Below are 25898 nucleotides of genomic sequence, written 5' to 3'. Positions count from 1 at the left end.
ATTCAGAGCGTGCGCTCTGCTCAGAGCGTGCGCTCTGCTCAGAGCGTGCGCTCTGCTCAGAGCGTACGGCTCTGAATGAGGGCCTAAGTCCAGGGTGCGAAGAGAACAATTGAATAGCTCTGGGAACTCCTTCCTGACTTTATACATTTCACGCTGAACTGAATCACCCCCAGTGACTAAAGACTTCATTCAAGTTGGCCATAAACACAATTGGTCTTTATTTTAGTCTTTACCTGTTGGCGCGCCAGACTGTAATGCATATGCATATTGTACTGTACTATAGAATTTTTGTACTCACAGTGAAGCCACAGCTATCGTATTCCTGGCACATCTGCTCCTTCCCTAAGGGGAAAGCCACATTTGCTACCTATGCAGAGTGATTTGCATTTCACATGTGCGGCCAACTCAGAATTGGTAGCAAAATGCAACTGTTTTTCTCCAGACGCATTTTACGATTACTTTTGCGACATAATAAGGTCCTAAGGGCCTGATTCAGACCCGGACGCTATTTGCGGATGCTCGTTCTTAAAAAGGGGCCGGTTATTTAAATTGGGCGCTCGATCTTTGCGGTGTGTTGACGCCTCTATGTCTGAACGAACGTCCGAAAAATGCGCTCGCTATTTTGTAAAGACGCCCCTTTGCCGTTCGCATCACACGTCATCTCCGTTATTTATTAGATTAATCGGGAACATCGAAAGGCATCTGAACTGCTTGCAGTGCTTGTGGTAGGTTTTTCTTACCGCTATCACTGCGAGCAGTTCAGGCTAAAAGACAACCAAGTGACGTGGTCGATGACGCTCCTTTACTAATTATGCACTCCCATTAAATGCCGTTTTGACCGTTAGGGACGCCTGCGTTCGGATCTCCACTCCCCCGTTTTCAAGCACCTTCCCCTGTTACCACCCACAAACGGTACATTCTGTCAATCAAATTAGCAGCCCCTCGTTGTTTTATGAGCGCACGATTTCCGACCGCAATGAGTGTTTTGCGCATGCGCATTGCAAACCATACGCATGCGCAGTTCTGCGAACATCACTCAGAGCGAACGAGCAGCCGCTTACGAGCGGCTCTGAATCAGGCCCTAAGTCCGTATTCCCATATGTACTGTACATTGGGAATATGGATAAAAATAGATGAAATGAATGCTTTAGATGCATTTTAATGATGCAGTTTTAATGCTTTGTGCATTTATGCATTGCACATTTGCTAATACATTTTAGTGCACAACAAAATTTCAAAGCAGAATTAACATATTCCAATGTAATGTTGGGAACAGCAGCATTTTCCCCTATTTGTCCTATTATTCATGCACTTCTTACACATTTATTACAGTGCAAAAAGCACTAAATAAAGTGGATAGGTGTGAACGAACCCTAAAAGTGAATGGAAGTGACTTTTCATGTTTGGGATCAAGGAATTATGATCATATAGTAAAACATTTTAGAAAAGCTATATGAAGTAACTGTGTGACACCTGAGGAGGCTTTTGTTTTCTATAAATGTTAAACTTGCTGTCTGAATGCGACTGAAGGACATGGCAGGGAACCTTTCACATATGGCAGAAAGAAAGGACAATAGATTTTACTCAGCTACCTTCTATGTCATATGAAATCCTTTCCTGCTATTGCAACATCTACTTGTATATTTGTGAATGATTTTACTAGAATCCCCAATTTCTTGACTTAGTGGTCCTTAACCCATATCCTCAAATAATTACATTTGCAATGTACGTGTATGGATATTAAAGCATATATATTTTATTTTACGCCTTTATAGTACCTGGTCTGTCACCTGGCATGTCACTTAGAGCCTACATGTGGGCACACATATTATGATCCTGCGGTTTGGACTGATCCCAGGTTTGCCTGATCACCTATCAAAACAAAGTAAAAAAACAGTTAAAGCTCAATATTTCAAATGTATTAGTAACTTCAAATCAATCACTCCTACCCCCCTTTTATTTAACACTTTTATCATAGGTGAGGTACTCTAGTAGTGTCACCTTCTAGACAAAATATGTCAGAGGTGTTGTCACTTTGACTTAACATATAAAATCACTCACAACCAAAAAAAGTAAATTTTTGTGACACACTGGTGATGCCAAGGCCTATGTGACTATACAAGATAACTTTTATTCATATAGTGTAAACCTCAGGGGCCACATCTAGCTGTCAGAAGGGCAGCACTTTACTCTTAATCTCAATAATAAATTAGATTAATACATTCAGAGCCTGATTCAGAGATGTACACTAACCCAATGGTTAGCGTACATCTCCGATTGTTAGAGTACTGCACATACTCAGGATGTGTACTGTGCATGTGCAGCCCTCCATCTGTGAGTACGCTTGCGTTGCCTCCCTGCCGCAGCCTGATTGATAGGCTGCGGCATTTGGGAGGTGGACCGGGAGCGTTCCTGGGCAGCATTCCCAGAAACAGGGGGTGTCACCCCCATTTTTCGGGAGGGATGAGGCCAGAGTCTGCATCGGTGGACGCAGATTTCCTGGTCTCGCAAGCTGTCAGGATCTTTTCAGGCCGCGATAAACTTCAACTACCGCAGCCTGGCCAAAGAGGCAACCATCGCGACCGATGGTAGCAATTGTTCCGATGGTGATCCCAAGCTGCGACCTCGGTTACAGCGCTGGGATCGTAGATGCAGCAAGAAGTGTTTGTTTCCTACCGACACCTTCTGCTGCATTTGTAATTTTAGATGGATGGAATTGCACAGCTGCTTGTGTGCGGCTCTGCAATTCCTTCCATCTCTGAATCACTCCCTTAATAAAAGAGACACCTATCTGTGAATAACATATTAGTAGGCACTTTCACCAAACATTAGGAGCTTTAAACAAACAAAGCTGATGGGAATTGGGACGAGAAGTGAAGACTTGGAGGAACGGATGGGGCCGCCTACTGCCCATCACTGGTATAAAGCGTGTTAATTTTTGTTACTGAATTTATTTTTATCATTCTTATTTTATTAATTTAAAACCAATAAAATAAGTGATACAACAGATGTGTGAAAGTAAGAAAAAAAATGTCTAATAAGATTGTGTGTGTTATTTCTTTTAAAATGATACAATAAATATAATTACATTATTATGGCTGTTGCTATCCCACAGATCAATTCTATGTTCAACATCACACATAATACACCGATTTGGATAACAAAAGAAGAAATACAGTATGTTTCAATGTTGTGCTTATCTTCTCACTCTAATTTATTGTTATGAGTTTCTGTTATTTGGGGGCCTATTCCTCATCAGGGGCTGGGTGGCCCCTGATAATTAAGTATCCAACTCGCTGCGATTTGCAGTGCTGGGTACTTCCAGTGTGGGGACAGCTGCTCCGAAAACAGCTGTCCCTGCGATCCCTATCACTGCTCTTGAAGGGTTACCCCTCCCGTGCCTGCCGACTGCACATGTGTTACCTGAGTTCATGCATGCACACGGCCATAGGGCACGAGTAGAGAAGCAGAAGAGTGATCTCTCTTTGCAACACAGGAACCATTTTCCCATAGGAAGGAGCGTGGCTCCAGTAGGGATGGACATCGGAAACCGATGGTTAGCAACCATCGATGTTTACTATTCTGCTTAATTGCTTTTTCCATAGAATACCGGGAATTCGATATTTGCCAGCCATCAGATGCAGCTTTCCGATGCCCATCTGATGGTTGGCTGCGGGGGCAAAGCACACACCGCTGCTCTGCACAGCAGAGCAGCGGGAGAATAGATGCCTTGTGCATGTGCACGCCATCTATTCAGTGTTATGTGGAGCCTGGGGGCAGTCCAGCATCTCGGAGAGTGCTGGGCACGCCCCCACAGTGATGTGAAAGGGGGTTCCATGAGGCTCCACCCCCATTCACATCTGCCCCCTGCCACTAGCCATTTAAATAGTTTTAACCATCGAATTCTTTTGATGTGATGCTTAGTTACCATCACATCGAAAGTTTCATAGGTGGAAGCCCAGCTATCAATGGTGTTTGCTGAATACTAAGCGGCCCCATTAAGCCAGTTACATGAGCCCATTACAAAAAACTAGTGTTTCTGCATGTGTAACAGGCCCATTAAGGATTATAACTAGGCCCCTTGGACTCAACTATTGTGACTATTGTCACCAATAATGGTGTAAATAAAATTAAAAATGAAAAAAACAAAACGATTCAGTAACAAAATATCAACTTGTTTATACAATATAAAAGTTATGTTTTATATTCACATATACATCACCAGTGCATCACCTAAAGTAACTTCTTTCTTTGATTTGGAATGATTGTGATCAGCTAACGGGCAGACCTGTATCAAATTTGGTGAAAGCCAATTCCTGCGATTGTGGAAGACAATGTTCCACTGTTACATAAGTTCAGCAGAAGGAAATAATGATTTTGACATTTTCATGACACCAACAAGGAACACAACATTTGTAGAACGCAAAAATCATTCTGAGCTCTTTTGCATACAAGCACTATTCATAGTAGCTGACATAAAATGATCAGCGCTTCTCACTGTTTAAGCATTTCCCTTTCATTTCATTTTAAAGATCTTTAGAATAAAAAAAGATTAAGAATTCAATATACATATCTATATATACAAAACTTACAGAGACTAAGGGCCTGATTCAGACCCGGTCGCAAGCGCTGTGCGCTCGCAACCAGGTCAATGGTAGGCCATTGCGCATGCGCACGACGGAGCCAGCTCCATCGTGCGCATACGTGAGACCCGGATAGCGACGGGCACTCTGTCGCTCCGGGTCTCGTACCAAAGGGGGCGTGCTGTCGATGTTGAGTGACAGCACGCCCTCTTTGGTGGGCGGGTCGGGGGCGTTGCTGCCCAGACTGAGGCGTTCCCATGGGAACGCCTGCCGTCTGGGGCCGGCCTGGCTGGACGCACACAAGAGGAGCCTGCCTGGAGGCAAGTAAGGGGGCCTGGCTGGACGCACATAAGGGGGGCTGGCTGGACGCACAGAAAGGGGGGCTGACTGGACGCACATAAGGGGGGCTGGCTGGACGCACATAAGCGGGGCCTGGCTGTCAGCACATAAGGGGGCCTGGCTGGACGCACATAAGGGGAGCCTGGCTGGGCGCACATAAAGGGGCCTGGCTGGGTGCAAACAAGGGAGCCTGGCTGGACCCACATAAGGGGAGCCTGGCTGGACGGACATAAGGGGGCCTGCCTGGAGACACATAAGGGGGCCTGGCTGGACGCACATAAGAGGGGCCTGTCTGGAGGCAAGTCTGGGGGCCTGTCTGGACGCCTGTCTGGGGCCTGTCTGTCAGCACATAAGGGGGCCTGGCTGGACGCACATAAGGGGAGCCTGGCTGGGCGCACATAAAGGGCCTGGCTGGACGCAAATAAGGGAGCCTGGCTGGACCCACATAAGGGGAGCCTGGCTGGACGGACATAAGGGGGCCTGCCTGGAGACACATAAGGGGGCCTGGCTGGACGCACATAAGAGGGGCCTGTCTGGAGGCAAGTCTGGGGGCCTGTCTGGAGGCTGGACGCACAGAAAGGGGGGCTGACTGGACGCACATAAGGGGGGCTGGCTGGACGCACATAAGGGGAGCCTGGCTGGACGGACATAAGGGGGCCTGCCTGGAGACACATAAGGGGGCCTGGCTGGACGCACATAAGAGGGGACTGTCTGGAGGCAAGTAAGGGGGCCTGGCCCTGGCTGGACGCACATAAGGGGGCCTGGCTGGACGCACATAAGGGGGGTCTGCCTGGAGGCAAGTAAGGGGGCCTGGCCCTGGCTGGACGCACATAAGGGGGGCTGGCTGGACGCACAGTAAGGGGGGCTAACTGGACGCACATAAGGGGGGCTGGCTGGACGCACATAAGGGGAGCCTGGCTGGACGGACATAAGGGGGCCTGTCTGGAGACACATAAGGGGGCCTGGCTGGACGCACATAAGAGGGGCCTGTCTGGAGGCAAGTAAGGGGGCCTGGCCCTGGCTGGACGCACATAAGGGGGGCTGGCTGGACGCACATAAGGGGGCCTGGCTGGACGCACATAAGGGGACCCGGCTGGACGCACATAAGGGGAGCCTGGCTGGACGCACATAAGGGGGCCTGCCTGGACGCACATAAGGGGGCCTGGCTGGACACACATAAGGGGAGCCTGGCTGGACGCACATAAGGGGGCCTGGCTGGACGCACATAAGGGGGCCTGGCTGGACGCACATAAGAGGGGCCTGCCTGGAGGCAAGTAAGGGGGCCTGGTCCTGGCTGGACGCACATAAGGGGGCCTGGCTGGACGCACATAAGGGGAGCCTGGCTGGACGCACATAAGGGGGCCTGGCTGGACGCACATAAGGGGGCCTGGCTGGACGCACATAAGGGGAGCCTGGCTGGACGCACATAAGGGGGCCTGGCTGGACGCACATAAGGGGGCCTGGCTGGACGCACATAAGGGGGGCCTGTCTGGAGGCAAGTAAGGGGGCCTGGCCCTGGCTGGACGCACATAAGGGGGGCTGGCTGGACGCACAGAAAGGGGGGCTAACTGGACGCACATAAGGGGGGCTGGCTGGACGCACATAAGGGGAGCCTGGCTGGACGCACATAAGGGGGCCTGGCTGGATGCACATAAGAGGGGCCTGCCTGGAGGCAAGGGGCCCTGGCTGGACGCACATAAGGGGGCCTGCCTGGACGCACATAAGGGGGCCTGGCTGGACACACATAAGGGGAGCCTGGCTGGACGCACATAAGGGGGCCTGGCTGGACGCACATAAGAGGGGCCTGCCTGGAGGCAAGTAAGGGGGCCTGGTCCTGGCTGGACGCACATAAGGGGGCCTGGCTGGACGCACATAAGGGGAGCCTGGCTGGACGCACATAAGGGGGCCTGGCTGGACGCACATAAGGGGGCCTGGCTGGACGCACATAAGGGGAGCCTGGCTGGACGCACATAAGGGGGCCTGGCTGGACGCACATAAGGGGAGCCTGGCTGGACGCACATAAGGGGGCCTGGCTGGACGCACATAAGGGGGCCTGGCTGGACGCACATAAGGGGGGCCTGTCTGGAGGCAAGTAAGGGGGCCTGGCCCTGGCTGGACGCACATAAGGGGGGCTGGCTGGACGCACAGAAAGGGGGGCTAACTGGACGCACATAAGGGGGGCTGGCTGGACGCACATAAGGGGAGCCTGGCTGGACGCACATAAGGGGGCCTGGCTGGATGCACATAAGAGGGGCCTGCCTGGAGGCAAGGGGCCCTGGCTGGACGCACATAAGGGGGGCTGGCTGGACGCACAGAAAGGGGGGCTGACTGGATGCACATAAGGTGGGGTTAGCTGGATGCACATAAGAGGGCAGGCTTGATATTTTTGGGCCAAATTTTTATTTGTAGGAATAAGGTAGTGGAGGAAGGGCCCTGACGATTTTGTCAGTCCTGGCCCCACAATTTCTGATTGCAGCCCTGGGCGCATGTATTACACAGGGTGTATGCACAAAGGTGCTGTTGTGATTGGGACAGATGGTATCAGAAATTGGGAAGCTAAGTGATGGGCGTTCCTGAGTGGTGACTGGGAGGTGGCTAGAAATGAACGCAAAAAAAGTCCATCTCATGTGCGTGTTATTATGGGAGTGTCGCAGGAGTGTCTGTTACAGCGGCTGAGTTCCCAAATGCACAGCCGCAGCCAAAGAGGCCATAGTCCAACAGAGGGAATTGGTATGAAATGCCGTCGGTTCGATTCCCGTCAGCGGCAGCCCAACAGAAGCAGAGTGCGACGCAACGGAAGCCCGACAGCGCTGGAAATCCCGATTGTGGATAGGTAAGTAACCACTAACCTAACCCCCCTAAGGGGTGCCTAATCATAACTTCCCCCCCAAGTGCCTAACCCTAATCCCCCCTCTAAGTGCCTAACCCTAACCACCCCCTTCCCCGCTGCCTAAACCTAAGTCCCCCGGGGGGGTGCCTAACCCTAAGTCCCCCCCGAGGGTGCCTAACCCTAACCCTCCCTCCCCCTAGCCTAACCCTCTCAGGGGGGTGCCTAACCCTAAGTCCCCCCCGGGAGCCCTAAACCTAACCCTCCCCCCGCGGCTGTCCGCTTGCGGCGCCCGGCATCACTATGATCGTGATGCCGGGCGCCGGTCTCCCGGCGTCGGGGAAATGCGGGCGACTACATCTAGACGCCTGGCATTTCACCCTTGCCGGGATAAGACAGTCGGGAAGCCGGCTGCCAGTATTTAGGCAGTCGGTTTCCCGATTGCCTCCCCAACAGAGAAACCGTACCTGCCATAGGTGCGTGAAATGTACGCAGATGGTGGTATGTAAAGAATCACCGTCTATTACAGCATGCAGAGATGCTGAAAGTGGGCATCTCAGTGCTTGCACATTCATTCATTCCTTGTACATTCATATGCAGGGTACTGCACCAGGGGAAGGCTGATACAAGCATTTGCATATTATTGCAGCTGCGACTCCGGTGACAGACGCAAGAGCAGACACTGTAGCGCCAGCTCTGAATCAGACCCTAGATAAAAACAAAAATAAATCTACATTGACCTTTGATATAAATGAGTAAAAAGAGATTGGAAATAGGAAAGTTGAGCAATCATTTCAACTCTATGCTGCTTAACTAACTTTTTTACTAAAGTGCGGGTTTTTAGAAGTGGAGATGTTGCCCATAGCAACCAATCAGATTCTAGCTGTTATCTTCTAGAAGGTGCTAGGTAAATGGTAAGAAGAATCTGATTGGTTGCTATGGGCAACATCTCCACTTCTATAAAGCAGCACTTTAGTAAATATACCGCTTTGTCTCAGTTTTAATTAAAATATTAAAATGAGTATGGAAAATAAATTGATGTTGATTTAGAACATTATTGACTTACATGTAAAGGGCCTTTGGACTTGCACAACTAATTCAACTATTTCAGTTAAATGAAAAATTTGCCTGGGTGCAGAATTTGCAGCAGCGCAAACCTTATTGCACTACAAACGTTGCAAACACAAACCTTTTTTCAACAGGGAACATGCTGGCCAGCTCTATATAACACTGCTATTTAGAGATGTTCAGACCCCGAGAAGGTAAAAAGTAGGAAAAATCGTTAATTTAAGGTAAAACTGTTGGTACACCGCTCCCAATGAATAATCATGCACTTGGAGGAATTTAAATAGCATAATTTGGCCAATAAATTTCATTTTTCAGATGATTTTCTGTAAAAAGCTCAAAAACCTGTTGAATTATGTTGTTGGACATATATTTTGGGTTGTTGTACAGATAGGTAATGAGTTTTTGAACTTACAAGTGTTTTATCTCAAAATTTGTAAAACTTGCCTAAAAACAATAAAAAAATTACATTACATACATTTTTGGTACCCATAAATATCTAGAGGGTTTCATTTGGTGAAAAACAATTGTTTACTATAATTTGGCCACTGTATATAAAATAGGAAAAATCAACCATTTGACACCTTTTAAGAACCCAAAATACTTTGCTTATGGCCACTAATAGCCTTTTATACTGTGATTAATTTTTATGTGCCCCTTATGTGGGGTTAAGGATGATTACCCCACATTTTCATGCACTTCCCCCAGGTCGTGTACTATAGAATTACCGCGTGACATTGATGCAGGTAATTGAATAGGCTTTTACAACTGAATTGTGCGACTCGCAGGAGCGCACTAGATGAAAATAACTCGCAAAGTGTATGATAATGTAACTGGTGGCTTCAATGGACGACACTCGTGGCTAATTGAATTGGCCCCTAATTCTGCTCCCTCACACCACATGGCACAAAATGAATTTTCCAGTTAGACAACCCCTTTAATAGAATGTATAGTTTGGCATATGGTATCTTATCTAGTAAATATGAATTTATTACAGATAAAATAAGCAGTGTATAAGTTGAATGAACAGTATACACCATCTTCAAATGCAAAAAGTATGGTGAATGTACTTCATATAATGGGCACAGGTGACACGTTTGTTGCAGTTTCAGAAAATACAAAACACAAAGAGTTTCATTTAAATAAATGGCAAAATGTGCATCCATGTAATGACAGGATTATATAAGACATCAAAAATGAATATGAAGGGAATTCCCACCCCAGTGAATCAGTTAGATACAAGTATCAGTATGCAATGCCTGAGCTTCTTATGCACAATACTACATAACATCATGAAGCTTTATTAGAACCTAATCATCATAATAATAATAACAGTAAAGTACAATACACAGGAACGGTAAGCTAAAATTAATTTAGCATTTGTCCAAACATTAGATAAGTTATTCTTTTTCAATATGTTATCTGAAGTAAGAAACACTACACTTGGCCATCCAGCTTTTGAAAAAAAGACACAGAGGGCCAAATGTAATAGGGTGAGAGAAACTCTGCCAACGTAATAGAGTCTGAGAACATACAAACGCGCATGTTTTTAGACTCAGAAACCTCTCACAGTTTAAACTCTCATCCAGATGTTTTCCCGTTTTGAAGATAAAACTCGACCAATGTGAGAGGTTACTGCTAAACTCTGACATTTTCTCTCACCCTATTACATTTGGCCCAGAGAGCTGCAGCTAAATAACAGGTGGCAGCAAAGGTTTAACTGTAAAGAGGTAATATTCAACCTGCCAGTACTGAGACCCTGCTAATCCAGATAGAGGAAGTTACTAAATATAATGCTGCTTGCCAATCAGAGCACAAAGATGATATGGGGCCTGATTCAGCAAGGAACGCAGTTGCTAATACGCTCGCAATCGGCAGACTGTTTGCATATTGCACATGCGTTCACAGAGGCTGCACAGACCGCTCACAGATTGATTGACAGGTAGCACTGTTTGTGGGTGGTGACGGGGGGGGTGGTCAGGGAAACGCAGGCGTGCCAGTGCGTTTGCACAAATTATCCACTGCGATGCCATACGCTGTCTGAGGTCTCATAGAGTGCGTGGTTGTTAGCATATTCTGAGTAAGGTCAGGGCTTATGCAAGTGTGCGTGAGGCTGCGATGGTACTCCATTGTACCGATGATTTAGCTATTCTGCTAAGTATTACGGATTTGTGCAATGTAAAGTGGGCGTCCTTATGTAATGCTGAGTTTGTATTGCGATCGCAATGGATTAGCATACTATCGCAGTTGAACTGCGTGCGTGCGTGCGTACGCAATATTGTGTACCGTAGTGAATCAGGCCCACGGTACGCTACAAAAAGTAATTGAAAATTAGGTAACAGCATGTTAAAAGTCAGATGTGGTAAACTTTATAATATATGCAACAAAATCTGTTTTACAGACAACTAAACCAAGCAGGCATCCATTTTCATACAGCTACATAAAGAGTAAGGGACAACAGTTACAGAACTCTCAATATAACATCCCTAAAACTAGTGTTTTAGTCGTCAGTTATGCTAATCTTGAAATTTATCCACTCTTCCCATTGGATATCATATTTGTAATAAATACAAACATATTTAAAATGTTTTATTTAAAAACTTATTGGAAATAGGATAAGTATAGGATAATGCAGGGTTTCTAGAACTTTATTTTAACATATACCCCCGTGTGATGTTATATGTGTATCAATTCATGTTTGTTTACAAATAGTATCCCGTAATGTATGTATACTAATTCAAGTTATCACTAACCAGAGCACATTTATACTAGCCATCTTTGCTCTTTAGTTTTAATTTTATATTTTTTACCTATATATGTATTGTTATTCTGAATTTTAGTTAACAGACTGCAGAGTCCCTTGAATCTATTTTAGATACCCCTTGGGAGATAGCATGTGCTGATGTTTTAATTTATGCCTACATCTAGAAGTGAGAGCTGGCACCTAGTGGATAGAGGAGGATTTGCAGGGAAACATTGCATTCACAAAGATTTTTTTTAAAACAGGTGACATGTTAATATATTTATAAATTAAAATTTATTTATATAGCACTATATTCTGCAGTACTTTACAATTGGGAACAAAATAGTAATAAACCAAAACTGGGAGGTTTTTGCAACAGCCTATATGATGCAGACTCTGACGAGTTATCAGAGAGTCTGGCCATATTTTTAAAGCGGTAATCATTTAAAGGCAAAAAACAGATTGGTGCTTAAATGATTGACCCTTTAAAAATATGACCAGACTCGCTGGAATCTTGCAGGCTATTACGTGAACCCAGACAATGAGGTAAGGGGGTACTGGTCATATGCTTGCAACTAGAGAAGAGCGGTTCGGATTCCTTGGAATCTGAACATTGGGAATCCAAATAGATCCGAGCGGTGGTTTGGATCTTTCCGCCTGACTCGGATTCCATTTTGAGGCAAAAAGTCATCCTCGTTGTGTCAGATGATCGCAGGTTTGGGATTCTATATAAGGCACCGTGGACGGGACTCAGTGCCATTTCCTTGTTAAGCATGCTGCTGTATGCTGCGCTTAGCTCTGCTGTATAGGCTGTGCTGTTGTGTATAACTATATATAGGGGGTGCACGCTGCTGTGCTGTACTCTGCTGTATAGGCTGTGTGCAGACTCACAAGTGGCTGTGCTGCTTAGTCAATGTGTATAGGGGGTGCACGCTGCTGTATGCTGTGCTGTAATCTGCTTTATTGGCTGTGCTGTGTCCATCAGTAAGACATTCACGTGCACTGCATATATAAGCCATTGACTCCACTCCATGCTGTTTGAATAGACCTGCGCCTTCGACATAAAAAAATAAAATAATTGTATTGTTTGTACTGTTTGGTGCGCTTTGTTTTGATCACGTGCATATATAAGCCCTGTGGTTCTAGTCCACGCAGCAATACAACAATGCCATCAAAAAAATTAAATAATTGTATTGTCTGTACTGTTTTGTGTTCTTTGCTCACGTACATATATAAGCCCTGTGGCTCAAGTCCACGCAGAAATAAAGCTGCGCCATCAATGAAAAAAAATAATTGTATTGTTTGTACTGTTTGGTGCGCTTTGTTTTGTTCACATGCACATATAAGCCACGCAGTAATCTGCATATTGAAAAATGGATAACGATGGATAGAGAAGACAAGCAACCAAATACTGTTGCTACAGCTGCTGCCACCAGTAATGATGACGACGCTAGTCCTTCTACGACGTCATCTACTAAAGCCGATGCTCAAGGGCATAGAGGGTCTAAGTCAGGGCATCTAAAATAAAAAAAAACTTATACAGTACTAAAGAAAAAAAACATAATAAAGGGAAAGTGTGCTGCAAAGAAAACATAGAATTGCCAACATGCCATTCACCACACACAGTGGCAAGGAAAGACTGAGGCCTTGGCCTTTATTTATGAGTGGTGGTTCTGCAAGTGTCAGTGAGGCATCTTCCTCTGCCTCTCATGACGATGCAAGACCTTATCACTCAAGAGTGTAGAAGATGTGTAAAATAAATGAAAGCCACTAACATCTCCACTTCTAAAAACTCTCTTTAGTAAATATACCCCTATGTGTGTCCATGGGTGCGATGTGTGAGCTGGCCTTTCTGATACTGTTGTACTCGCAGAGAAGCCGCCTTCCACCATTTTTGATCCCGCAGCAAATGAGGGGTTGAGCAGCACAAAATATAGCTGATGACATAGAAATTGAGGTTGCCACAGAGAAAGTGCAAAAAGATGAAGGGGATATTTGTGGAGCTGACGCCGGCGCTAATGAGGATGTTAAGGATGCAGATGTTGTTTGTGTAAGTCAGGCACCAGTGGAAGCAGCTCTTGACCGTTGAATGAGGAACATTTTGCCTGTTTTTACCTTCTGAAGAAACCGCTATTGTGGAACAGCGGAGAAACATGTTAAGGAAAATTTAAAGGAAGCTTGATTCTACCTGTCCTACTTTGTTTGATGGAACTCATTGCAGCAGCCTGCTGTTTCCTGCTAGTAAGCAAGTGGAGAAACTGGTCCGTCCTTCACAGGAGATCGCCGCCGCCATATACCACTAGCTGGTCAAGATTGCAGAGAGGCGGTGGGGTGATTGCAGCCCAGAGAGATTATATATTGAGTGATCAGAGACGGACGCTGCCGTATACCATCAGCTGGTTACACTACAGAGAGATGGTGGGGTGATTGCGGCCCCGACAGACTGCACACTAAAGAAGCGGTAAGCGCTACTTGTGAAAAGGAAAAACTCCCTGGGAGAGTGAATTATACTATTTAAACCTGCAGCATCTTGTTGCTGTGTACAACTCCGGATATTATACTGCTACAGAAGATATAATTGAACCATTTATTTTCTCCAGCTGTTGGAAGTTTGCATATACAGGACTCAGGCCCTCATTCAGACCCGGTCGCAAGCGCTGAGCGCTCGCAACCAGGTCAATATTTAGGCCCTGCGCGTGCGCAGTGGCCGCACTGCGCGTGCGCAAGCCCCGGAGCGAGAGAGAAATTCTCTCACTCCGGAGCTTACTACAAAAGGGCCTACTGTCGATGTTGATCGACAGCTCGGCCCGTTTTGTAGGCGTGGCAGGGGGGGTGGTTTCACAAACTGAGACGTTTTGTGTGCGGCCGCACTGACATCAGCAGTGATGTCAGTGGGGAGCTTCCTGCTTGATCAGAGCAGGAAGCTCCCTGGGGCTTGCGGTTGCCGAGACCCAACCTTAGGGTCTTGTCGCAAGCCCTGATGGTCTTGACCATCAACCTTGTCGGTCGCTAAAGCTGTGGGTGGTAACCCACAGCTTAGCTAGCGACCAGGAGGCCGCACTTAAAAATACAAGCGGTCGCCCTCATTCAGAAAGAGCGCTCGCTTCTTGCGAGCGCCTCTGAATGAGGGCCTCTATGCTCACTTCTTTTTAAATGGATATGGACAGAGTGGAAAATTAAATACTCTATATTTCTACAAAATTTATTGCATAGACTTCTATAGAGATATACTTGAGAGGTATACCATTGATTTGTATCATATGCAAATTTGTATTTTACATTTTTTTAATTATGTATTGTTATACATTTTATTAAATGATTTAAAGTCTATTTTTGTGCTCCTTGTTGTTTATAAATTATAACAACTGATTATTAAATGAGGAACATAGTCATGCCTGGGCATAGGACCAACAAATGCTTCTCTTTTGTGTGGAATTGTTTTTACTCAAATCCTAACAACAATTGTCAAGCCATCTGTAGCGTTTGTAAAACCACGATAAGCAGAGGTAGGGACGTTAACTATCTAGGAACCGCATACCTTTTACTACATTTGCAGCGAACTCATGAAAAGTTTTTGACAGCTGAGTCAACATCATCATAAACTGGTGCTAAAAAAAATAACAACAGTCCAGCATCAGCTAGCTCCCTTCTGTCAAGTTCAACTAGATCCTAGCACCTGCAATCTCTACCGCCAACACTTTCATCCTCAATATCCACAGTAATGATCGGGGGTAGTCCTGCATCCAATTTGTTAAGGCTAGGACTCCTTCCCTATCCAGGATTTCTCAGAAGAATCCTTCAGCGTTAGGTCTTCTGCTGCTGCTGTATCTTCATCCCGGAAGGGGACCAAGAAGACTAGTGAGCTTTGAGGTGATCAAAACTTACTGAAAATTAGCGGAAATTAATGTTATTGAGGTTAAAAATACTCTAGGAACAAAAAAAAGGTGACATTTATGTGAATTTAGCTTTTTTTGCCAATTTTTGGAAAAAGATCCAAAACTAAAACCAGAACGTGGGACACAAAGGGGGTGAATTAAGGTGCCGTTGCAGGCGTTTCTACTCAGTTGCAACAGCTATTTGCCTCCATTCAGCTAATTGAATTGACCACTAAATCCCTGTTTTTGTGGGGCAATAGAGGACTGGTGCTACTATTAGGCTAATCTAGGCAGTTACCTTGGGTGGCAATGCTTAGTTGACGCCTAAAATACTGAATGAGTGACAGTTAACATGGAGAAGCAGCTGGCAGCTTACTTGTGAATATATTAGGTAGAAAGCACGCCGATTTTTGTAATATTGCCTGTTTAATTCCAGTGGCCAAAACCGCCAAAGACTTGGAAGCTTTGAAAAGTACTGCACATTAAATGTACCCCTTTATTTTTTGTAAAACACTGTAATAGCTGTGAAATATATGCACCACAGTTATGGCACAGAACATAGAGGGGTATTCAATATGAAACGTTAACTTCACTGTCAAAGTTAACATTTCATATCAGAGTTTTTACCTGTGTTAAAGTATCGGGCGCGCTCCCGCTTATACCCGTATTCAATATAAAATTAACGAAAGCGGGAACCTCCGAAGTTGGATTTGGGTAAAGTTACGAATTTTTCCTTAAAAAAATTGTAAGACCCCCCTAAAGTTGTAAAAACATGGGGGATCACTATGGGTACCCACGTTTTAGCCTTTAATTGAAAGTCGGGGATTTAAATAGCCGCAGCAGGTGTTTTTTTCCCGACATTGAAGAAGTGATGCAGAAGAGCACTTAGGTTATTTTTTTCAGTTTTTTAAGTGGTCCCATCAAATTTGGGGTACATGAAAATGGGTACTAGCATATTTTGATGTCCCTAAAGTAAGTTTTTAAAAATTCTGCATTTGTGCACCTGCCGCTATAATTCTATTCTAGAAAACATCTGCCGCATACTTGCAGAATAGCCCTGAACCTATTTCCCTATTGTTAAACAATTTTTTCCCTTTTTTTTTTTTCACCTCAATTTTTAAATTAATTTTTTGGGGTGTCCCTATTTTTTTTTTAAAACTTTTTTTGACACAGTTCATTTTTAAATGTCATTCCCAGGGGTGCAGGCTATTTTTTTTAAGCCTGCACCCCTAAACCCCAATTCTGCACTTTTTTTCGCCACCTATTCAATGGTGAAAAGTTATCCCCGTTTTTTATCAAAGACTTTTCAAAACTGCGATAAGTCTTTGAAATTGAATACGGTGTAAAAGTCAAACCTGCGATAATGACGTCAAAAGTGCAATATTAGCGCAAAAACTATGTTATCGCTCCCATATTGAATACCCCTGAAAGTATTTAAAAATCACAAAGTGACTGAACAACTCACATATAATGGTCATTTCATATGCATGTGGTGTATCCTACACTGAGACACCCAGCACCTGCAGGAAAGAAATAGGTCAATGTGATTTATTTGTTCGTAAGAGGTAAAAATCAATTAAAGAAGTTCTTACTGCTTTTCTTGGTTCACCAGTTTACGTCTGTACAGAGCACAGTTAAGATAAAGCCCTGTGCATTCATTGTTTTACATTGGTTGTAAAGATTATTATTATTATTATCATTTATATTTAAGGCGCCATACAATCTCTGCAGCATTGTAAAGATCACATTTAGCTCTGATTGCTATATCAGTTTTTGGAATCTGACTTAACCGTATTGGCACACGTCTTAAATACTGAACCTTGTATTCAGAGTCGGATTATAGGTGGGGCGACAGGGGCGGCAGTCCCTGGGCCCCCACACACTGTCCCTCGCACTTACAAACCAAAGCTGGAGCACAGCGTTTAGCTGTTTCTGCTCCAGTCCGCGGTCTCCTCCTCAGCGGCTCATCTGTTGCCTTCCCTGTTACAACAGCCACCGAGGAGCTTCACTCACTGTAGACAGTAACTGATACTGTGCAGTCTTGCGAGATTTGATGTTATCATCTCGCGAGACACACCAGAGGTGAGACAGAGAGCAGAGCTGCCGGAGAGTGGGCACCCGCCAAGGCTCCTTTTCAATGTGTACCTCACGGCTTGTCCCGATGTCCTCGCTCCTTTCCAATGTGTTCCTCGCGGCTTGTCCCGATGTCTGCTGTGCCTATTGTAAGACCTACAAGGCATTACAGGTATACATATATGTAATAACGATATATATATATATATATGTGTGTGTACATATATATATGCACAGCATATGTGTAATATAGCTATACACATATATATATATATGGACTTGAAATCCCAGGTCATTACATTTGTGTATATATATATATATATATATATATATATATATACACAGTATATATGTGTTATATATATATATATACACACACACACACAAGTGTAATGAACTTCAAATAATATTTGACATATATATATGTATAGGGGCCCCCACAAGTTTGTTGCCCAGGAGCCACCATAGGCCTTAATCCAGCACTGCTTGCATTAATGAGGGTAATAACGATATATAAATATTATGTGACAAAAACACTGGACAGGTTGTCAAGGGGAGATATTTATGCCCCAGGATTTTAGCTTCTGTCTGGTAGACAGAAATTGATTAGTAGCCTTGATTGTCATACCACCTGTGAGACGATGATAAAGGGTGTGGCAGTCTTTGTAGTCAGTCTCTCACTGCCTGCGGAATAGGTCAAAGGCCTGTTGAGAGACACTGATTACTGAAGTAAGTGCTGTGCTAAATACTTCTGTTTTATGAGAGGGTTGTTTGGTCCTTTCACACTGAGAGAGGGAATCATTTTGTTTAGTTAGAGCCAGACAGGCCAGGATTTACTTTTATGCTTTGTTAAGTTTTGTACTACTAATAAAACTAGCAGCAGATAATTGTACCAAGGCCCTGGACTGGTGTACTACTGATTGAATGCTGCATATCAATTGCAACTGTTTACCCAAGGAGACAACACTATATATACTGTATATACAGTCAGGTCCATAAATATTGGGACATTGACAGAATTTTCAGATTTTGGCCTCTATTCACCAGCACAATGGTTTTGAAATGAAACAAACAAGATTTGCTTTAACTGCAGACTTTCAGATTTAATTTGAGGGTAATTACATCCAAATCGGGTGAACGGTGTAAGAATTACAACAGTTTCAATATGTGCCTCCCACTTTTTAAGGGGCCAAAAGTAATGGGACTATCAACTCAAAAGCTATTTCATGGACAGGTGTGGGCTATTCCCTCGTTATTTCATTATCAATTAAGCAGGTAAAAGGTCTGGAGTTGATTCTAGGTGTGACATTTGCATTTGGAATCAGTTTCTGTCAACTCTCAATATGAGATCCAAAGAGCTGTCACTATCAGTGAAGCAAGCCATCATTAGGCTGAAAAATGAAAACGAACCCAACAGAGAGATTGCAAAAACATTAGGTGTGGCCAAATCAACTGTTTGGAACATTCTTAAAAAGAAAGAACGCACCGGAGAGCTCAGCAACACCAAAAGACCCAGAAGACCACGGAAAACAACTGTGGTGGATGACAAAAGAATTATTTCCCTGGTGAAGAAAAACCCCTTCACAACAGTTGGCCAAATCAAGAACACTCTCCAGGAGGTAGATGTATACGTGTCAAAGTCAACAATCAAGAGAAGACTTCACAAGAGTGCATATAGAGGGTTCACCACAAGATGCAAACCATTGGTGAGCCACAAAAACAGGAAGACCAGATTAGAGTTTGCCAAACATCTAAAAAAGTCATTACAGTTCTGGAACAACATCCTATTGACAGATGAGACAAAGATCAACTTGTACCAGAGTGATGGGAAGAGAAGGAAAGGAACTGCTCATGATCCAAAACCCTCATAAGTGAAGCATGGCGTGGGCATGTATGGCTGTGACTGCTGACAAAAGCAGCAGAATGAATTCTGAAGTGTTTCGGGCAATATTATATGCTCATATTCAGTCAAATGCTTCAGAACTCATTGGACAGCGCTTCACAGTGCAGATGGACAATGACCCGAAGCATACTGCAAAAGCAACCAAAGAGTTTTTTAAGGCTAAAAAATGGAATGTTATGCAATGGCCAAGTCAATCCCCTGACCTGAATCCGATTGAGCATGCATTTCACTTAATGAAGACAAAACTGAAGGGAAAATGCCCCAAGAACAAGCAGGAACTGAAGACATTTGCAGTAGAGGGCTGGCAGAGCATCACCAGGGATGAAACCCAACGTCTGGTGATGTCTGTGTTCCAGACTTCAGGCTGTAATTGCCTGCAAAGGATTTGCAACAAAGTATTAAAAAGTGAAAGTTAGATTTAGAATTGTTTAGTTTGTCCCATTACTTTTGGCCCCTTAAAAAGTGGGAGGCACATATAGAAACCGTTGTAATTCCTACACCGTTCACCCGATTTGGATGTAATTACCCTCAAATTAAATCTGAAAGTCTGCAGTTAAAGCACATCTTGTTTGTTTCATTTCAAAACCATTGTGGTGGTGAATAGAGGCCAAAATCTGAAAATTCTGTCAATGTCCCAATATTTATGGACCTGACTGTATATATATATATATATATATATATACACACAGACATATATATATATAAAATAGAAGTGTTAATAGTTTATTTTTATCAATTAACCAAATGCAAAGTGAATGAACAGAAGAGAAATTTAAATTAAATCAATATTTGGTGTGACCACCCTTTGCCTTCAAACAGCATCAATTCTTATAGGTACACTTGCAAAAAGTTAGGGATTTTGTAGGGCCTGACTCAGAGACGGACGCTAATGCAATTTGTCATGCAGATCGAGCGATTGTTTGCCATTACGCATGCACCGAACTGCACATGCGCTGCGACTGCATAGAGGAATCCATCGCTAAGTGAGTGACAGACTGCCAGTGTTTGGGGGTGGTAATGAGGAGTGGTTACAAGAACGCAGACGTGCCTGTCCTTTTAAACGCCGTTACATGGGTGTGCAGAAATTAGACACGCAGCTCTGCCAGAAGAGCTCCAAAGGCTGGGACAGGTCACACCTGCCGCAAGGGTCAGATGGCCATCGATATGCTTTGATGTTACCAATGTTTACGTAGGTATGCGTAGTCGCACGCAGTTGAGAAGGCAGCAGTGGGCGTCTTTATACTCAGGTGATCTTTGCTAACATTAGCATATTTTTGCAACTGCGTTGTGTATGAAAACAAAGTTGCGGTCACATTAGCATCCGCCTCTGAATCAGGCCCATAGGCAGGTGTATGATTAACCAAACAGGTGATAATGATCATTATTTTCATATGTAGGTTGAAACACAGTCATTAACTGAAACAGAAACAGCTGTGCAGGAGGCATAAAACTGGGTGAGGAACAGCCATACTCTGCTATAAAGGTGAGGTTCTGGAAGACAATTTCATGTCATAGGTCATACACCATGGCAACACTGAGCACAGCAACAATACACAAGGTAGTTATACTGCATGAGCAAGGTATCTCCCAGGCAAAGATTTCAAAGCAGACTGGGGGATTCAAGATGTGATGTTCAAGCTCTTTTGAAGAAGCACAAAGAAATGGGCAACGTTGAGGACCCTAGATGCAGTGGTCGGCCAAGGAAACTTGCATCAGATGAAACTCACATCATACTTACTTCCCTTCGAAATTGGAAGATGTCCAGCAGTGCCATCAGCTCAGAACTGGCAGAAACTAACAATAATAATAAGCAGTTGGGTTTTGGTTCATGAATTGATCAATGCATTTAAGCTTGCAGCCCCCGTTAAGGGACCCCACTTTACTGCAAGTCCCTACTCTATTGCTCATATTCAGAATTATAAAATAGAAATAGCTATCACATTAGTGCATAATCAAATAAACAAAAAGCACTAATGCATGTACATCAATTTAGGGTGCCAGATTAAGTCAATAGTATATAGCAGTGTTTCCCAAACTGTGCGCCGTGGCTCCCTGGGGTGCCTCGGGTCACTTGCAGGGGTGCCTCAGGTTGGTGGTCCAGCACCAAATCAAATGATTTAAGGTGAATTTAACTTAAATATGTGCACAAACAGAAGCGCAAACCTGTCCACCACCACATAACTGGACCTAAGGATAATAGGTAAGCACAATTTACTTCACTTTACTACTTTACAAAAATATATTCTGAATCTCTCAATAACAAACTTAAACTAGGGGTGCTGTGAAGACAATGCTGATACTCTAGGGCAGGGGTAGCCAACCCTGGTCCTCGAGAGCTACCAACAGTGCATGTTTTCCATGTCTCCTCACAGAATCACAAGTGTAATAATTAACTCCACCTGTGGATCTTTTCAAATGTGTTTCTGAGTACTGAATACACCTGTGCACCAGCTAGGTGGTCTGGAAAACATGAAAGTAGATCTCGAGGACCGAGGTTGGTTACCCCTGCTCAAGGGTGCCGCGATTCGAAAAAAATTTGGGAACCACTGCGGTATAAAGATGCACAGCACTCTGTTTGTAGAAAAACACCAATGTGTTTATTAGGCTTAAAGCATAGCCAATGATAGCAGCAACTTCTCGTGTATAGCTCTGTCCTTTATCAAGCAATTTTACAAGTGAAATTAAATGGTTTAAATCGGTTACAGGGTGGACAAATTGCAGCCAAAAAACAGCTGCATCAATTAGATGCAATTAAGCACTAACCAATCCGAACAGTTGCACAGCAGAATAAACCACAATGATAGAGATTTAAAAACATAAAATGCATCTTGTATTAGAAAGCAAAGCAAACTTGCACAAGGGAAAGTAATCATGAGGGTACAAGGTGAAGTGTACTGAAATTGCCGCATATCACAACACGTTAGGACAATTTAAATGAGTAACACGAAATGAACTCTGATCAAATAGGAATAAATATAATTTAACTACTATAACTGACACAGCCTATTAGATTCTGAGAGTCCTGTGCAGTGATGTCATTGTATTGTGCCTGTTTTATCAAGCTGCCTATAACCGCTAAAGCGGCCTAGCTTATGCTTCTGTTATCACAAAACAAAGGAGAGAACCAAGTGGCCTTGTACCTGCCTAGCATATAGGGGAATGCATATTTTTTTACTTCCCTGTTGCTGCACTATAAGACCAATGTAATTAATTTCCCCGTTATTAGATGGTGCCCTGCTGTAGGAGCCGCCTGATAAGAGAGAATTTGCAGCTGGGGCTGAGGAGCTTCTCTCCCTCTCTGTGCAGGGCGCCCGTCGTGCTGCGGATTCATAACTACGGTACTAGTCTCACACCACGTGCACTGCAGCAGCTCCAACTCACACATGCGTACTGGCCTGACAGGCTGACGCATGCGCAGTGGGGTAACACGCCCTTTCCGGTCCCTGGCACAGTGTAGTTCCGCACGTCCGCCAGCAATCAGGTAGAGAAGTCATGGCAGCGGCGTTGGGCAGACTCTCTGGTCTATTTGGACGGTCCCTGGCCAGCCGGGGGCGCCTGTATTCCGCGTCCGCTCACGCTGAGCACGGCGATGCAGGTACGAGCTGTTGGCAGTGTCACGGGTGTACATGGACGTAACCTGCGGGTCACCTTCACCCGGCGAAGGTCACCGCGGCCCCGGGCGGCTCAGTCATTGATCGCTGTCTTCTTTGTCTCCTCTTAGCCCGCACTTGGAAGATCCTGACCTTCGTGGTGGCGCTGCCCGGGGTGGCCGTGTGCATGCTGAACGCCTACCTGAAGTCTCAGCACCACGAACCTCCGCCGGAGTTCATCCCCTATGAGCACCTGCGGATCCGGACCAAGGTAACCTGTCCTGGCCCCTGGCACACTATACAAGTGGCTCTGTGACTGTCGTCCTGGTGGACAGCAATGTATAAGGTCACTGCTATGGGCCTGGCCCCATTCTGCCACTTTACAGACAGACTTGTATCAGCTGTATGAGATGTTCTCTGCCCAGCTTACATTCAGGTGTTTTATTCCAATAAACATGAGAACTGACGCTAATACACACGGGACGATCATCACCGATAACTATATCATTGAACTATCTCCTGGGTGTGCTGGGTGATCGATATCGATCATCCAGCACACCACCAGCCCACCAACGACTGCTACGGGTCCCTATAGTAATCTGGCCGATATCTACCAGGTTGACCTGCATGCACGGTCGATGGACGATATCTTTATCGTCCATACGTGTCCGTGCATCGCAGGTCGTTGGAGGCACTGAAAAATGCACAATATTAACTATATGATCGATAGCATTCATATCGTGCATTTTAATCGTACCGTGTGTACGCACCTTTACTCACTGTAGTGTGAGCTGTGTGCGGCTTCTCAGAAGTTATTTGAGAGCTGACCAAACTGAACATGCTTATTGATGCTACATGAAAATAAATCCCATAGTTGTAGGGGTGTGATAAATCCTAACATTAAAATGCCTGCCTTTGACAAGAGAGATCTCCATGTTGCAGTAGCCCTGTGTACTAGTAAAGGGTTAATTAATTTTTGCATGTGTAGAAATTACAACATAGGGCCGTTTTCAATTAGTGGTGAAAAGCTGTTTTCTGCTAAAAAGTTTTGCTGGTGATTTCATTTCGCCAGCGGAAGCTTATCCCCGTATTCAATTGTTGCGACCTTTCGCCAGTGTGAAAACGCATTGCAATGTACCCAGCGGAAATGTTTCGCCTATGAATAGCTGTCGAAAAAAAAAGTGCAGAATTGCGGTTTTGGGGTCCAAAGGTGGGGAAACCACCCTGCACCGTCAGGACAGGTCCCCAAAGGTAAACTGTCAAAAAGAATCCTAAAAAAATTAATAGTACACCCCAAAAATTGACTTTGGGAAAGTTCAAAGTTGGGGTACAAACTTAAACTAGTGAAACAGACTTTGTGGGGGTCTAAGTATGGGGGAGGTTTTTTTTTATTTTTTTTTATTGCAGGAGCTTGCTGAAGCTGTGTTTTTTACGTTCTTTAAAACCTCACTTTTGCGACTTTTAACCATTCTTGCACCCATTTTCATGTACCCCAAATTTACTGGGAATAGTTATTTTCACAGTTTCAGCAAGGGCTATTCGGGGGCATCTACCATGATCCCAATGTTAGTACATCTTTTCGGGGGTGTTGGGCTGATTTCCCCAAATCTGACAGCACTTTTCGCCTGTGTCCGTTTCGCCAGGTGCCTTTTTCGACGATTTCTAATTGAATACGGGGATAAGCAGTTATGCGCGTGATACTTTTTTGCATGGAAAACCAGCGATGGCGAAAAGTCCGGGACTTTTTGCATCTAATTGAATATGCCCCTTAATGTGTTATCTTGAAGTGTACTGTAGGACTTCTAAATCTAAAATGCACATTTATTTACTACTGATTACATCTGTTTTGTTTGTAAAGGAACCATACTTGGCTTTGGATATGACCATGAATATACCTTTTGCCTTGGTGTTGAGTGCAGCCTTTTCTTTAAAAGGTGGCTGACATGTCCTAATGGTGCATACACACAGTTAGATAAACTTGACGATTTAAACGATATCGATCAAATCGTGAAGTTTATGGCCCCCTCAAACGATGGTCGATGCGTGGACACGAATGGTCGATAACTATATCGACCATCGCCTGTGCATGCAGGCCAACTTAGTCGATACCGACCAGGTTAGCTTGTTAACTATAGGGACCTGCGATCGTTGATTGCGGGTTACATTAGTTGGGTTGCTGCATGTGTTGGATGTTCGATCCAGCGCATGCAGTACGATCAGATAACGATTGTTATCTGACCATCGAGCAGTATGACCGTGTGTACCCTCCATTATACTTACTGGCCAGATGTTTGCTGTGTATAATGTCTGAAACTGTGTACAGATGTCCTTACACACCTTCACTATTTGCTTTATTTGGCACGATGTGCTTAAGTTTTATGAGATGTTTTGCTTTTAGGTTTAAAGTATTAATTGTCTCTTTCTACAGAAATTTCCCTGGGGAGATGGAGTGAGGAGCCTTTTCCACAACGCTCATATGAATCCTCTACCCACTGGCTATGAAGAGTCTGACCATTCTGAGCATTAACTTTTGGACACAACTCTGGACCAGTGTGTTATATGGGCCCACATCATGAGAAGGGATCATGCTATTCTATTTAATGCTGTAAATTACCCCCTGACCTTTTGCATTAGAGGTCACTTAAATAAAGTTCTGGATTGTGCTACAGAGATTGGCTTATGCTTTTGTAGTTAACTATAAAATGTTTTCCTGTTACTGTACCTAAAATTCATACTACATAAAGTTTCATTTGCTAATAGATTATATAAATATAGTATATATTGGCTTTTTAGGGTATGTTTCACACTTTAATATTTGTGGTTTTTTTTTCACTGACACAAGTTATGATCTTGTTACAGATTATAACATGCAGTAATAAAACAGTTGTCAGACAGCTCTG

The 25898-nt window shown here is 44.3% G+C and overlaps 1 protein-coding gene across 1 annotated transcript; it reads left to right on the top strand.

The window, feature by feature from the left end:
- The first annotated feature begins 22840 nt into the window (after positions 1 to 22840).
- COX6A1 (cytochrome c oxidase subunit 6A1) lies at positions 22841 to 25668 on the top strand. Its single transcript, XM_088465416.1, has 3 exons — positions 22841 to 23003; positions 23130 to 23269; positions 25427 to 25668. Exons 1-3 carry the CDS (start codon positions 22901 to 22903, stop codon positions 25523 to 25525), a joined length of 342 nt encoding a protein of 113 aa, XP_088321542.1. The 5' UTR covers positions 22841 to 22900; the 3' UTR covers positions 25526 to 25668.
- The last annotated feature ends 230 nt before the right edge of the window (positions 25669 to 25898 follow it).

Source organism: Taudactylus pleione, unplaced genomic scaffold (genome assembly GCF_031769625.1).
Source record: "Taudactylus pleione unplaced genomic scaffold, aTauple2 ptg000062l, whole genome shotgun sequence".
Classification (NCBI taxonomy): domain Eukaryota; kingdom Metazoa; phylum Chordata; class Amphibia; order Anura; family Myobatrachidae; genus Taudactylus; species Taudactylus pleione.
The sequence above is the reverse complement of the archived record's forward strand: the minus strand, read 5'-3'. Positions and strand labels throughout refer to the sequence as shown.